General features: G+C 35.3%; 1 protein-coding gene across 5 annotated transcripts in view; it reads right to left on the bottom strand.

Moving 5' to 3' along the window:
• The window catches only part of OPA1 (OPA1 mitochondrial dynamin like GTPase), a 58,764-nt gene that overhangs the window by 33,077 nt on the left and 10,025 nt on the right, over nucleotides 1-15,662 (bottom strand). For 3 of the 5 annotated variants that reach the window (XM_082319231.1, XM_082319232.1, XM_082319235.1), the window contains 11 exons: nucleotides 12,973-13,083; nucleotides 8,284-8,337; nucleotides 5,471-5,575; nucleotides 4,401-4,487; nucleotides 2,819-2,932; nucleotides 2,417-2,497; nucleotides 1,927-2,001; nucleotides 1,522-1,593; nucleotides 1,273-1,372; nucleotides 611-741; nucleotides 11-83 (listed from right to left, as the gene is read on the bottom strand). In XM_082319231.1, coding sequence (XP_082175357.1) covers nucleotides 11-83; nucleotides 611-741; nucleotides 1,273-1,372; nucleotides 1,522-1,593; nucleotides 1,927-2,001; nucleotides 2,417-2,497; nucleotides 2,819-2,932; nucleotides 4,401-4,487; nucleotides 5,471-5,575; nucleotides 8,284-8,337; nucleotides 12,973-13,083 — 1,003 coding nt within the window. The remainder of the gene's footprint in view (nucleotides 1-10; nucleotides 84-610; nucleotides 742-1,272; nucleotides 1,373-1,521; nucleotides 1,594-1,926; nucleotides 2,002-2,416; nucleotides 2,498-2,818; nucleotides 2,933-4,400; nucleotides 4,488-5,470; nucleotides 5,576-8,283; nucleotides 8,338-12,972; nucleotides 13,084-15,662) is intronic. The other 2 variants (XM_082319233.1, XM_082319234.1) reach the window with 1 other exon arrangement.

Here is a 15,662-nt window from a genome sequence, read left to right as displayed (position 1 = left end):
CTCCCTTTACCTTTTCCAGTAACAACTGCAAAATAACCCAAAGCTTTCATTGGGAAGAGTTTGCCTTCAATTATTTGCTGGATCTGTGAAAATAAAGGATTAAAAAAAACATGGTTAACTTTGCACAGAGACTTTCTTTCCTTCAGCACAGTTTTAAAGCCAGATCTAGTTGTATCTATGCATAGACTACCATAAGAAGCAGTTTGTCATAGGACTCTCTGATATTTAAAAGAAAAAAAAAATACATAAAGGCTTAAACCAAATAAGGCATAACATAGCAAAACCCAATATAAAGTGAAAAAGCCTATCCCAGAATATCCTAAAGCCTTCTCAGGAAATGGAACTTGCTCAGGTCACCTGCATGAAAGGAACCAGTATTATATCAAGCTGCAGCCAAACTGTGCCTGAAGTCATGTAGCTGATCGCTAAAAGCAAAGCCTGTGAGAGATTAAAACAACAACCACCCCAAAAAATCATACTGAATATAGAAATAAGCCCTCAAAAACATCTAGAACAGGTAGGTGAGATCCACTATTTCTGAAAGCATCTCAAGTATTTTGCCACATGTGACTTTAGCCATCACAGCATGAGAAAAATAGTTCCAACTCACCCTGCTTGGGCTAGCCACGTTTTTCTCAGCAAGATCAACTTTAGTTAACACAAAAATTGTCCTTTTTCCTTGGGGATCCATTTGGCTGACTAAGTCTGTGACGATACTGCGTTCTGCATCTACTGATCCATCTAAAATAAACAACAACAAAGTTTATTTTACGGATAATGTAATCTAACATACAGTACTGAAGATATAGTAGGCATCAAATAAGTTTCATGTTACAACTTAAAAACAGGAAAATTACACCTATATTCATTTTTTGGGCACACAGGGTGCAAATTTGCTTTGTTACTTGCATCATAAAAAAATTAGTTTGTTGTAGTTGTATAAGTTTTGAACAAGTACCAGCTTGCTCAAAACATTAGACTCTGTTATTGTGTGTTGCCTCCAAAAACACTTTTGAAGAAATTTGAATTTTACTTTAACAATAAGAAAACCTCTTATCAAAAAGTTGCTTTTTGCCACAGGTACCAAAAGGTGCCTTAATTTATAAATAAATACTCCACAGCATGCTGTTTTGCACACTATACAAATTACCACAAATAAAATTAAAAAAAAAAAAAAAAAAATATATCGGGAGAGTCCCCAGAGTCACATAAGAATCAGAATGAAAAAACAAAAAATCCTGCCAGTGGGATAATCAACTAGACTCTTATTACCTTGAATACAAAGGATGATGGCATTAGGATTCTGCATGTAGGCCTTGCTGATGCTAAAGATAGTTTCCTTCGTATCTGGAGCCATACCTGATGTCACAGTCTTTAATTTGTATATGGAGATATATATTTAAAGGAAGAAGAAAACAGAAAGATGTAAAAACCAAAAATAACAGCTAATGTTCTCACCAATAGCCCTACCTCACTTACATGTCTTAATTTTTTTTTTTTTTTAATTTATTGCATACTTACACTAATGACTCCAGGTAAATCAACCAATACCATTCTCTGCAAACCAGGACCTTTCACACTTAAGGAGATGGTCTGTGAAGTAAAATTGAAGTTAAAGGTTTATATACACACACCTACTTTGTATATAAATTACATGCACAAACACACATATATAAAATTATATAAACACATATTTACACACACATGTGCTTTAAATCAGCAGCAGCCTGTAATTTTAAATAGGAAGTCCAATTTCATGTGCATGTAATTGTGATATAAAATCGATTTTAACAGTCCAAATACACTTTGTATAGTGCAAAACATTAAGTTATACAAACTGGATTCACGACAGTCTCCTATGTGAAGAATACTTACAAAAGATATATATGTACAGATATTTGCCACCAAATATTTGAGAAGTCTTACCTCAGTGCTAACAGTGCACCCTTCCTTCACACTATTTCTCATTCTGATTTCTATTTCATTTCTCAAAGCTGCAAGCTGTTTTGAGAAAAGCAAAATATCAAATATAAAACTCCTTATAATTGTGATAGAAGAAAAATCACCAACGTAAGTAACAAAGTTTACTTAGGGATTAAGATCTCTGTTTATAAATAGTGTCTCAAATGCATGTTGAATAACTAAGTCTGGTAAATGGGGCGCTAAGTAACAGATTACCTGCAGACCCCTGCATACTCCAAAAAATGTCTTGGCACAAGAGCTCTTGCTACATTTTACCCACTTCAGTGCCAGCCAAAAACCATACTAAGAGATAATTTAATAACTAATATAATGCCTTGCCCCACTAAACATATTTCACTCTAATTAAACAGGGGCTAACAGCCCACAAAGACACAAAATTTTTCAGAGAATTAACAGAAGTCACATTAACTTCCAGTCACTTCTTTATACTTACATCCTCTTCCTTGGTCAGATCAAACTCCCGAGAGCTGTCTTTGAATAAAGCCACATGGTGGGGACCTTCACTGAGAGTTACCTAAAGGTAAAAGCCTTATATGAGAAAGTATGGTAAATCTAACACAGAGAAACATGACAAGTACATAGCGTATGTATACTTCCCACTGCAGAAATACAACTATATGTAATGCTTATTTAGCACAGGACTACTTATAGTAGGAACTACTACTACTCTGATAGTATATATGGATCACATATAGGCCTGCAGAAGTTTTGTCATTGACTGCAACAACTCAGTTACTTAGAAGACATTTTATAAATGAATGTTCACATATACTTCAATTAATGGCATAATCAGAGGGGGAACAACATGAGATTCAGAGATTACGATGTTTCTTACCTTAACAGGGGAGCGTGTCATCATCTCCCCAGACCCTCGAGGGAATATGCGGGCTTGGGCGATCATTTCTAACACACTGGTTTTTCCTGCACTTTGATCTCCAACCACCACCACCTTAAGTGAAAGTTAAAACAGCCATTGGCTTTCAGCAGGACATTTTGGAAGTTTAGACAAAAGTTGACTAAAAAGATGTTAATTTGTGTCAACACTGGCTGTATCATGTTTGACAATAAATGCATTGGTTTAAATATGGGATCCTTGAATAAATGCTAACTTTCAGTCGTGCAAAAAAAGTGACTTGTGCTTAAGACAGCACCGTCCACAAAGCACCCCATGGGCCTAACCTGCCAGGCCACCCAAGGCAGAGAGGAAGGGCTTGCTGTTCTCGTGGCAGGCAGTTCTTCTCTCCTTGTACAAAATCCTTTCAGCAGGCGCAACACTGAAGACTACTCATCTGGCAGATGCTGCTTCTGCCTGGAGAAGGCTGAATTCTGATGTAGTTGCTGTCACTTCCCCATCTTACCGGACCCCTACAGAAGCCACCGGTGCTACAGGTGGTTGTGCAAGCAGGAAGCGTTCCTGGCTCTCCCCTACACCAGCAGTCAGGCTGGCCAAACCCCTCTGCATCATAGAATCGTTAAGGTTGGAAAGGACCTCTGAGATCATCAAGTCCAACCATTAACCTAACTGCCAGGCCCACCTCTAAACCATGTCCCTAACCACCACATCCACACGTTTTTTGAATACTTCCAGGGACTGTGATTGCAGCACTTCCCTGGGCAGTCTGTTCCAATGCCTAACCACTCCCTCCGTGAAGACATTTTTCCTAATATCTAATCTAAATCTCCCCTGGCACAACTTGAGCCTATTTCCTCTCATCCTGTTGCTTGCTACCTGGGAGAAGAGACCAGCTCCCACCTTGCTACAACCTCCTTTCAGGTAGTTGTAGAGAGCAATATGGTCTCCCCTCAGCCTCCTCTTCTCCAGACTAAAAAAACCCAGCTCCCTCAGCTGCCCCTCATCAGACTTGTGCTCTAGACCCTTCATCAGCCTCGCTGCCCTCCTTTGGACACGCTCCAGCATCTCAATGTCCTTCTTGGAGTGAGGGGCCCAAAACTGAACACAGTATTCGAGGTCTGGCCTCACCAGTGCCTTCTCACACTCTCCCCATCCAACAGCAGCACTGCTGCGGGGAGTTAGCCAGGGCACCTTACCTTCTCAGCTCTGCTGGCACGCACTGGGAAACAAGTCATTTTACACTGCTGAGGAGGCTGGGGTGCCCTCACTGAAACCATTTAGAATGAAAGGCTGAGCGCAGCAGCAATATCTGGATCTAGATAGGGTTTTATCTATGAGCCAAGGCAGACTTAACATAGTTACATCGGTTATTCTCAAAATTCTCTTGTTGCATTTAAAATGGAGAACATGTCTTAAGCAAAACCCCTGCAGTTACAAGAAAATAGCCTAGCACTAGCTCTGGATTATTCTGGAATATAGTTAAATATTAATTATTTAATATTAAATATATTCAATTATAAGACTGATGTTTCAGTAAAAAGCCTTGAATTCTTTATCTACTTACTCGAGGTAGGTGATCTTGAGTGTTATAACTGGCATCATAATCAGACAGGATGTCAAGTACTTCAGAATACATATCAATCAAGGATTTCTACAAAAAAAAGAACAGAGAGAAAACACAGACAATTAACAGAACAAAGACTGGGTTTCAAACTACTTCATCTGTATATTCTGTAAAAACTTATCTGGAAAAATGTGTTTATTCTCTCCTGATGGTTTGAAACCTGAACTGTCTATACCACAGCACAGATCTGTTTTATGAAGTACAATACCAAGTAAAGTCATCCCTTGCCTTCTGTGAATGAAAATACTACATCTGCATCTTGCTGAAAGAGCAAAATGAGAGCTCTTACCTACAGCATAAGAGAACAACAGCGCTCAGACTTCACAGTTTCCAAGTTAAGAAGCTGAATAAAGTTTCTTCTGTTAAACATCTAGACTTACGTTTTCAGCTTGATGAACAGTGAGCATTAAGAAGGGTATAGAGCTATCAACCTCATTCTGTAAAAATAAGAACTCCTCATCTTCCAGTTCCCAGAGGAAAGAGGAAGATCCATACTGGTCAGCAAGTGACAAAGAGTGGGGCAGAAAATGTCTGTTTTTAGAACGCTCAGGATGTTGGCAGGCAAAAGCATACTTAGTTCAATCTCTGTGGATTTATACAGGGCTGTTAAAAGATGTTTCCTGACCCTGTAGCTATATTCCTACCAAACTCAGTAAGACCCATGACAAAGCACAAAAGTATCAGACTGTGTGTAAGAAGAGTTGGAAGCATATTTATTAGCAGATACAGTGAAGATACATCAAAAAACCCAATCCACATTTCCCACTTACTTAGGTAAGTTATTTAGTTAGACCTCATAACCCCTTTGTGCTCTTCAACTGAAGCCATTTTCAGAAGTCATACAGTTAAAAAAAAACATATAAAAGCCTTAACATGTCAAAAAATTAGCATAGGTATCCTTATAACAAATGTTGAAAGTTCATATATGAATTAACAAATATAATTTAGAATAGCATCATAGAAAATATGGCATAATTATATTTCTATGCAAATTTGTAACACATAAGTACCTTTAACTTCCTCTGATGAATGCCCTTGTCATCTCTTTGCAGTACCAATTTTCTTAATTCTTTGTTCTCCTTCTCTAATCGCTCAAGCATTCTTTGGTATTTGAGCTACAAAACAGTGGTACAAATATACTCTTGAAATTACAGCAATAGTACACCCACATGAGCAAAGTTTTACCTATGAAAAATATATTATCCTTCAGGCAAGTCTTTCAAAAATATAGAAACCTCTGTAATCATTACAGTTTATTAAAATACATGGCCATCAAGAGAAGACTGTTAGAATTTTCTTTTCAGCAACGTATCTTTGCTTCAACAATTTTAATACGACCACAATGTTCAAACTTGGGGATACATAAATCAATCTTTAAGCATCTTAAACAAGCATAATTTTTGAAGGAGCTACACATACGCTGTCAGAGAGAAACTGGCGTCAGTGGGAACTGGCTGTTCAATAAAAAGATCATAGGGCTAAAATGTGAATTTGCAAGCCTAGTTTAGACCCCTTCTCTAGCATACAACCTCAGTTCAAGAAACAACTGTACCAGGTCAGTCCTGTTTAGATTATGATAGTCCTCTGAAGATGAGATATGAATATGGTGTTTTGATACTTACTCTGAAAACTGTTTTCATGGAAATGTATTTGGCCTGAGTGTACTTTTAAGAACAAATCAAATTTCAAGCTGTTATTAAAAAAAGGTAAATAATAAATGCTTTCAAAACTAGCAAATATATAAAGCGGTTACAAACCCCCATATCAAAATAATTTGGCTGAGCCAAAGAGCCCATCAATTTAGAAGCCTATAGATACAACAAAAGATTAATTGCACATTAACTTAAGAAAAGTAAACAAGCAAACCAAAGTAATGACTAATACGTATCAACCCTGGAAAAAAGTCTAGCTTAAAAATAATTAGTTCTGCTTTGCAAATTAAGGAGACTAAAACTTTGTTGGAATGAGATTTGGTGAAGAGCAAGTCAATTAATGAGACAGGAAGGGGTCCCACCTTATACCACATTTGCACTGAAAAGCCCCATTAAGGTATAATATCTGAAACCCTTGTAAGTTTGTTGTAAGGCAACACACCTAGGAGGAAAATATGTTGCTGTCTAAACAAGAAGTGTAAGTCAATATAGCTGAGGAATCAGGGTTCCTGCTCGGTAAGGACTGCCTAAGGGATGAAATATTACTTTCTAACCAGATGTGCAGCTGCACATTGTATTCCCCATACTATGAAAGCTACCCCCCAGAAGGGCTGGAAATGCTCCTCAGTTGCGCTGATGCAGGGAATTCTTAAATTAGGTACTGAATGCAAGACCAGATTTCAGAGAATGTGAAAATGGTTTTATTTTTGTGACTTTGTTCTTAAATAATGAATGCTCCTATATAATTGCATCCTTGATAGAAGATATTAAATTTATTACTATTTTAACCTTGTCACGTAGTGTTTTATGTAAGGGGAACAAAGTAACATGTATGCATTCACTACATACAGAAATTCATATTAAAAAATGGGCTTTCTAAATGTCTGTTACTGAATTCTCAGATCCTCTGAAGTTAGGCCATGCACTTTTTAAAAGGCCAGTTTGAAAAGCAGTGATCCTAAAGCTGATCTCTGCGGTTCTCCTTTTCTGCCAGCTAATGAAGCAGGCTTTTCTGTAACAGAAGTAACAGAGGAAATACTGAAAACAGGGTTTCACTTGCAAAAGCACATCTTCTCTCAAACCATATTAAATTACAACAACTGAACTGGATGGAAGATATTCAGAAATTGAAAGTGGCTTGGGTTTTGTAAAGCAATGTTTTTTAGAAACGTATATTAAGAAATTCTATCAATAGCTGTCATTATTGTTCAAATTTTCACTTTTGATTTTTTTTTAGAAGGACATCACTCTGAACAGCACCATCCTCTTCAGTTTCTTAAAGGGATTAACTGTTCTTTTAAATCTCAAAGAGAGGGCAGAGAAAAAGCTTTTAATCTGCCCATAGCAATTTTTGTACCAAACAGTCCAGTCATAGAAACTGCTTTAACTGAAAGAACTGCTTATTGCTTCACAAAACAGATTTTGATGAACACTGCATGGCTTACATACAACTCTAGCATTGTAACTGCAACTATTTTTCTTGACCGAAGAAAACAAAAAAGATACTTTGGTTCTCCTGAATGTCACTGTACTATAATCTGAATGTCTCACCCCACATATCCCATATGATGTCTATTTTTCCTCTTGGACCTCTGATATTTGGTCAGCAAATGCACTTAAAAAACTTCTTTACTTTACTAGAAGTGACATTTCCTACATTAAGGGATTAAAATGTAACTCCTTAATAAGTAAACTAATTTCCTCTCTGCAGCAAATGTGCCATTTAAACATACAAGACATCACAGATGTATTTAGTAGCACTGATGTTATAAAAGAGAACTGTAGAAAGTTAGGAGTAAAGTTAGCATGCATAAGAAGTTAAAACTGGAATATCACCATTGCATTTACGTAACACTCTTGGGCTAACTTTACATTTCAGGAATATACAGCATTGAAGGCAAGGAAGCTATTTTGGGAAAGTACAATTACACATTTGCCCTATTCTTGCACTCCCCTCTTGCATTCTGTCAGTCACTGTCCGAGAAAGAACAGACTAGACTGACCTTCGGTCTGTGCCCACACAGTCAACTCTGTATTGATAAACTCAAAGACTGAAAAAAGCACTTCATTTTTCCCAAATATCTTATATTTCAGGTGTGCTTTTGTCTAGTAAATCTGAGTCTGCTGCACATAAATCTCTACTTAAGACATCAGTAACTCAGAAAAGGTACCTGAGTGCGCAGAAGTTCTTCCTGAAGTTGATCAATCTTCTCTTTGTCAGAAACCTACAAAGAAAAATAATCATGGCTACTAACACATTGTTTAGTTTATCCACTGCAAGTAACCAAATCACAAACTGAAAGCTTCATTCCACATAAGAAAATTGACTTTACATGCATTTTAAAGCAAGTAAAATTCTTCAATTGACATTTGAGATTTAATGCGGAAAGTTCCATCTGCAACAGGACGTTCACATCAAAAAATGTCTAAAGTCCAGTACATGCAAATGCAAAAATTAACCCTTCAAGACTTAATACTAGGAAAGTAGACTTAGAGAAAGGAAAACTCTATATGGTGCTCGGAGTTTTCTGGTCACTGCCCTAAATGTAATTTTAGTGGTCAAACTCTCAGGATCTCGTATGTTCATCTCCTGAATTAGCATGATCTTAATAGGATACAATCACTAAAACACCTGCTTGCTACAGAAACTACTTTCAGGTGAGTATTCACTATTTCTGAAGCTTCAAGGGGATTCTTATTTCATAGTTGTTTTCCAGAATGATAATCCTAAACATGCATGCACAACTTCATAAACTGTAGTTAGGTCAGGACAGTCTTGAAGGGTTATTTTAGAATTTAAGTTACATTAAAAACTAGAAAAATTAGTATATAATACAAAACATTTTGAAGTTCAAGCCATAACTGTAATAAGATGAGGCAATTAGAGCCATTTTTAGTCAAATATTCTTAAAATAGGTTCATCAAGATGTAATGAACAGTTGTTCAAAACAATCCCTTTTTAATAACACAAAAGCAAGACAAAAGCGTAAATGGTGCAATACAAATTCATATGATGTAAATATCTACAAACAACAAAATCTAATGGTTGACTGATGAATTATTAAATTTAGAAAAAAATTATAATCTAAACAATTACTGAAAGAATGACATAAGTAAAAGCTTCAAGATTTAAATAAAGGTCATGTAATAAAGTTCATGTGACATTTACAATTCAAATTAGGTTCCTATCAGAAAGAGCATATTATCTAACATGCAGAGGACAGCGGTCATTTAGATACAAATCAATTTAGTTACTATAATTTCACACCAGTTGTCACAGATTAAACAAGAAAAAAATCCACAGTTAGTCATAGTGATTGATATTAATTAGCTATTAAACCTGTAATATACAGGATTGTGCCTGCACTTTATAGAAAGCAATCCAAGCTGACACTTCCATCTATATCCAATTATTTTCTTATTCATCAACAGCAAAGAGGAAGTGCTGCAAATTGACTTCCTTTTCATTTCTGTTAATTAGTTCAGTAATAGCAAAAGTGCATCAGAAACAGTGTTAGTTTAGCACACAGAAAACTTGATGTGTGCAGCCACAGGCTGGTATATGCAAATAAACATTTACATATACACACACTTGAAACACCTCGGAGACATAAGGGGAAAATAAAAATAGAAGGGCAAAGAGAATGGTGTGGAGTCAGGGAAGCAAGAAAATAAAGAAAAGGAAAACAAAGTGTTTCCACGTGGTACGGATTTTCAAAGCAGTTAACATTTTCCTGCTCTCTGCTCTTACGCAAACTGTTCCCGAAAGTACTTCTGGGGCCTTGATGTGTACTTACTGATACACAGATCACCTCGAGCCGCAGGAGAACAGTCTTTTATGTACAGTATACTTATGTTAAACACAGTAAGCAAAAATACCACACAGAGCTACAAGTTGCAAGATCTGAAGCAAAGAATTATCTAGCACTCGATGATTAACAAGGACAATTAGGTAAGTTATGTCAAAAATAGCAAACCGCTCCAGAATGATGTATGTGCTTTGGCATTTGGTTCACGTGTGCTTTGAACGTTTAGCTGCAGTTAGTACATACAGTATTTTGGACGTGTAATTCATAATATTGCTAACAATTTTTAAGTTGCCAATAAAAGCTAAAACTATCGTAACAACCTACTCACATATGACTAATCCGTGATTTCTACTCATAAAAAATAAAAAAAAAAATCAACTATTAAAATATCTCTATATAGGCACATCAATATTTGTTTAATCTAATTCAGCATGCTTTGTACATTAAGATGCCTTCTTCTTTCCCCATTGCCACCATAGAGAGTTATGAGAAAAGAAAATTGTAGGGTCATTTTTAGTTAAGGCCTCCTGCATGCAAAGATGCAGATACGTGCTTGCTAAGACTACCAGAAGCTCCTTATAGAGTTACTCATTTTGCACAGCAGTTGCTTTCCAGCAACCTTTGCCACACATTGTATAAAATAAGCATGTGCCCCTGAAAATTCAGTACCTTTGAAACCAGTTATTGGTTTTGTATATTCTCTAACCAGACTATAAATAATTCTAAATTGATCGTCTACAGAAGAACTACAATGATTTCCAGTAATATAAATGAAAATATCAAGGCCCAAACAAAATGCATATAAGGAGCAGCTAGACACAGTGCAGCTATGCAAGACTAATCAATTATACTGCTAAATATTTATCAAAAGGCTGACAAAAAAGCATCAACAGGAAACAATTATATTTTTGTTTTTAGTAACCTCTCCTGCTTGTGAGACAGTTCTTACTATTATTCAATTTACAACTGAAGTAGATTTAATACTGAGTAGTTAAATTAAAATGGAAAATGTACAAGTAAATTGGGCAACAGAACTTCCAATAGAAAGGAAATGATCATGTTCTCTAGACAGGCAAGCAAGCCAACTGAGTTAAAAAATAAACAAAGTTAGCTTATGCCCTGTCAAAAGGGCATGCGATGACTTATTTCAATCACAGGAACAATTTCTTCTTCCAAAGGCGAATTTGGATCAATGACTGGAATCTTTAAGTTATATCCTCATATCAAGATACTAAAGAAAATAGTTTACCATCTCTTTCAATTTGTTTCAAGCAAAAAAATTAGTGTGACAAACAAGACACATTCCTTGTCATTAGGCATATAGGCCAAACAACACATTTGAATGCTAAATTAAAACTTTTTATATGCAAGGGCAGTTAAGACTTTCAACACTCAGAAAACACAGACTACCTGCCTTGGAGGTCAGGATAACATTTACAAAGATAGCCCTTACAGCTATTTCACAGCTTGGGAATTGTAGAATTAGTTGCAAGAAAGAACTGACGAGGTAGAATTTCAATCAGAAGCAAAGGTAATATCAAGTTCATTTTTTTCCTGATTATGTTTTTTAGGCTGATACATTTTTATATATCAAATATTGTATTGCCTTTCCAGTAATTTTTACATCTTCATATACTTCATTATAAACTTCAAGCTACTATCCCATACTTCAACTATCTCAATAAACTGTATACAATCTAACAGAGGACGAAGGAGTTCTCTTTACTAAAAAAAGAAAACTGAACAAATAAGAGAATATTTAGGCCTCTGAAGACATCTTCATACTTCTACTAAAATACACACCTGGAAGGGAATGAATGCGAGGACATTTGTAGGACACCTTTTGAGATAAAATAATCTCAAATAATTGCATTTCCGTGGTATTCTGTTACACAATGCCTAAATTCATAACTGAGGACAGAATACATCAGTCTTATTTTAAATCCAGAGAGAATATTAACTAAATAAATTTGAAAAATGAAATGTGAGGAAAAATTGCCTTTCACCATTTTTTTTTTAAATTAAAGGAAGATTAACAGTTTAGGTTGTAACTCTAAACCATAAAAAATAATATGGCAAGAAAGTAAAATATTTAAAATACTACTTTAGTTTCAGAGAACAAAGTAATTTACTCTGTTGACAGACTAAAAAGCATGACAATTGCCGCTATGAAACTATGTCTAAAAGTTTAATTCACATTTACTGTGTTCCTCTTTCTGTGGGAGTTATCTTCAGATGTACAGAAGATTAAGTTCTGTATCCAGTGCTCAATTCCAAAGCTGTTGAAAAATATGAGTAATCAGAAAGATTTTTTGAGGACACAGAAGCAGCCAACAACGCAATGTGATTAAGAATTATGGGTTGTAACAGACTAGACAACTAAAATATCCCAATTTAGGAAGCATTTCCAATTCATCTCAGCCATATAATAATGAATAAAATGATCGGAGCTTAAATTAAGTAAGTAAAGTGATGTGCAGATGTTCAACAACCACAGCCTATCAGGATAAACTGTGCTTTAAGAGGGAAAACAGACAAAGGAATACCTTTGATGAATACATAGTAGAGACTGCTATTAAAAGCAGTATTTAATTTTCTGTGCAAAATTGTTTCTAAAGAGCTGCTGTCATTTTCAGATTGGTAACAATAAAAATCAGGAAAAAATGTTCCCAGAGATATATTGCCTGTAAATAGCTATACTCTTACAAGACAGAGCTACAGTAAGCAAGCAACAGTAGAGAAAACAGGCTTGACATTTATTCACATACTTTCCTTAAGTGCCTTTTTAATGTATGAACTTTAAATAACAGTTTTTATAGAGGCAGAGAACATACAATTTCAAAGTGACACAAAGTACTTGTTCGGCTTTTAACACCATGCTTTAAGTGCAACTTGGTTAAACTGAAACAGGACTATAGACCTGTAGTGAAACGGGCTGTAATAATTATTTGGGCCCATGATTTAATTAGTTAGATTTTTCTAGCTCAAATGCTGAAGGCTGAACTATTTGATTAGTGTGAAAACAGTACATATTGACCCTTAAGCCATCACCTTTCGCTTCTGCTGGGAAGAGCCCATGTTATATTGGCCAGCGGCTCTGCGTGCTTCCTCTTCGTGCTGCTGGATTTGTTGTTGTAACAGAATGAGTTCACCAAGCAGGCCCTGCCATGAGTTTATAATAAAAAGGAGAGGAAAAATTTGGGGTGTAAGGAGAACAAGTTAAACCAAAGGGCATGACAAAGACAGATGAAAAACAGGTATGAATGGGTCAGTTCAAACAAAATTGAAATTTCATTAGCAAGATATCTTGCTAGCTAGCTGGGAGTGGATATAGCCAGCAAAACCATGCATTTTGCAAATCCAAGTAGAAGAAAACAATAAACATTTAGCTACATTTTATAATTATATTCAACTTTAAGTATCTAAACCTTAAGAAAAAAGTCAACTATTCTGGCTTTAAAATATTCTCAAAAGTTTCAGGATTTCATCTCAATTATTCATACCAGAAGTTCTTAAGTATAAGCAATTTTTCACAACTTAACCATGCACGTATTTAAAGAGAGTGTTTTGGATATTCTACACAAAGTTGTGCACAACAGCTAACAGGCTCAACTTTGTCAGAAACATAAAAGTTCTCATTTTGTTCTTATTCTCAGGAACGCAGACAGTTTATAGAAATACGATTTTTGCCTGCTACTTAATTTTCAAACTAGGAGAGGCAAAATAGTTTCTAGAGCATAAAGAAAGAAAAAGCCCCCTCTCCACTTCTGTAACACACCACGGTTTAAATTAATGCTGTCATTATCCTTCCTGATTACTTCAAAATCCCTGCAACTTGATGCTTATTCCTTTACTTATTCACCATTTCCATGAAGCTTAGCTTTCTTCTCTTCTCCCTCCACACCAAATATTCTTGTAATGCTAAGCTGTCTTTCAAAATTGGTTTAGAGATACTATGCCAACATCTACTGGAACTTTATGTACAATTTATTTGAGAGAATGCAGACAGAAGTATTAATGAACTATTTAAATAAAGCTCTTTAAAAAATATTACATAATCTTCCAAGAAAACATTCAGTGAAATGAAAGGTTTCAAAAATGCACTACAGGAATCAAAACAAATCCTGAAATAGAACTTTGGTTCAAGAATTCAAGACATCTACCATGAAGTTATACATTTGTTGCACGAAATACACACACAGGCATGTACACACAAGGATAAACAACACAGGAGAGAATGGATAAAAGGAGAGACAATCAAATGACCAAATATAAACATTTGTTAGGTAGTCATTTGTATAACATTTCAAGAATAGAAAAATCTCCACATTTGTATTTTACTGAACCATTTTAAGATTTAAAAAATTTATATATTGCCAGACAAGCAAATGCATTAGAACTGTGCCAAGAAATCAGGCGAAACAAAACATTTCAGTTCTATACAGCAGCAAGGAGAACCTCACGCCTACACTTAGTATTAGAGGAACAATAATAATATTTTGCGAACAAGGAAACTCTCAATATGACCTGACACAATCCCTTTAAAAATTATGCTATGGGTCAAGAACACACAAGAAAAAACACTGAACAAAACCTGCCATGAAGGTCTTTTAGCATTTAAACAGGCACAGGAACAAATATTTGAAGTCACCAAATCTAACTATTTAATGTGCAATTACTTTCTAAGACATCTGGTCCATGTGACTCTTGCTCCGTAGTAAAGTATGAAAAGCCCTTTTCAACTCCAGTTACCCCATTTAATAAAATATTCAAGTAAAAAGCACAGTGATTTAAAAGGCTTCTCAATGACACATTCTACTTTGTATATATCAGTCAATAATCTTATTTCCTTTATTTTCTATTTCTTGCTTTATAGGTTTGAATTAAAAAAAAAAGAACTATTAAAAAAAAAATAATCAAGAACCTTAAATAGCACAGAACTAAACACAAAACACCCAGGCTGGTATGAACCAGGACACAAACAAAAAAGTTTACATCTCTGTCTTTGGACACTACCACTGTTTCCTGCCCCCCAAAATAAATCATTCCAGTGTAAAACTGTATCTATTTTAAAGAAGTTTATCTAGAAAAAATCAACATTGATCAATTAATGGGATTTAAAAAAAAAATGTTTACAATCATTATATTATTTTCATTATCAAAGAAACAATGTAAAGGGGAATAACACTAGTTGACAAACACGGTGTCACAAACCCTGCAAAGTCATCATGAGAATCTGAGTGCACAGTAAACAAAATAAGGCAAAACAAGTGCCGACATTGTTACTGCATACGCTTTAAAAAAAATACATTCTTTTACATTAAAATTTAATATGTTGTACTTCAGTTGAGTATGACTATGTCTTTAATTTAAAATTTCCTCATGGCTAAAGTATTTGTGTCCCATTTTCACCAGCAACCAAAGCCCTGTCTTTTTGCATGTCTCAACTCCTTCCACTATTTCCCACTAACTTCAGTGCAACTGTTCATGAGAAAAGCTGAGCCACAATAAGTCCTTGCAGGAAAAATAATTAAATGCTGAGGGATGTAAAGGGGTGAAAATGATGAGGAAGGTAAAGAAATCAATTTCTAAGAATTTGAATAAATGTCACAATTTTATGCAAAGTACTTATAACATGAAACTGGGAATTAAGTTGGGAAAATAACAGTGCTATGAATAGAAAAGAGAAAATTATGGAAACTTTATTGCATAACTTGCAAGAAAAAAATGAAAGAAACGAG

This window comes from Platalea leucorodia (assembly GCF_965183815.1).
Source record: "Platalea leucorodia genome assembly, chromosome: 8".
In the NCBI taxonomy this organism is placed as follows: Eukaryota; Metazoa; Chordata; class Aves; order Pelecaniformes; family Threskiornithidae; genus Platalea; species Platalea leucorodia.
This window is presented reverse-complemented; position numbering and strand designations above follow the sequence as displayed.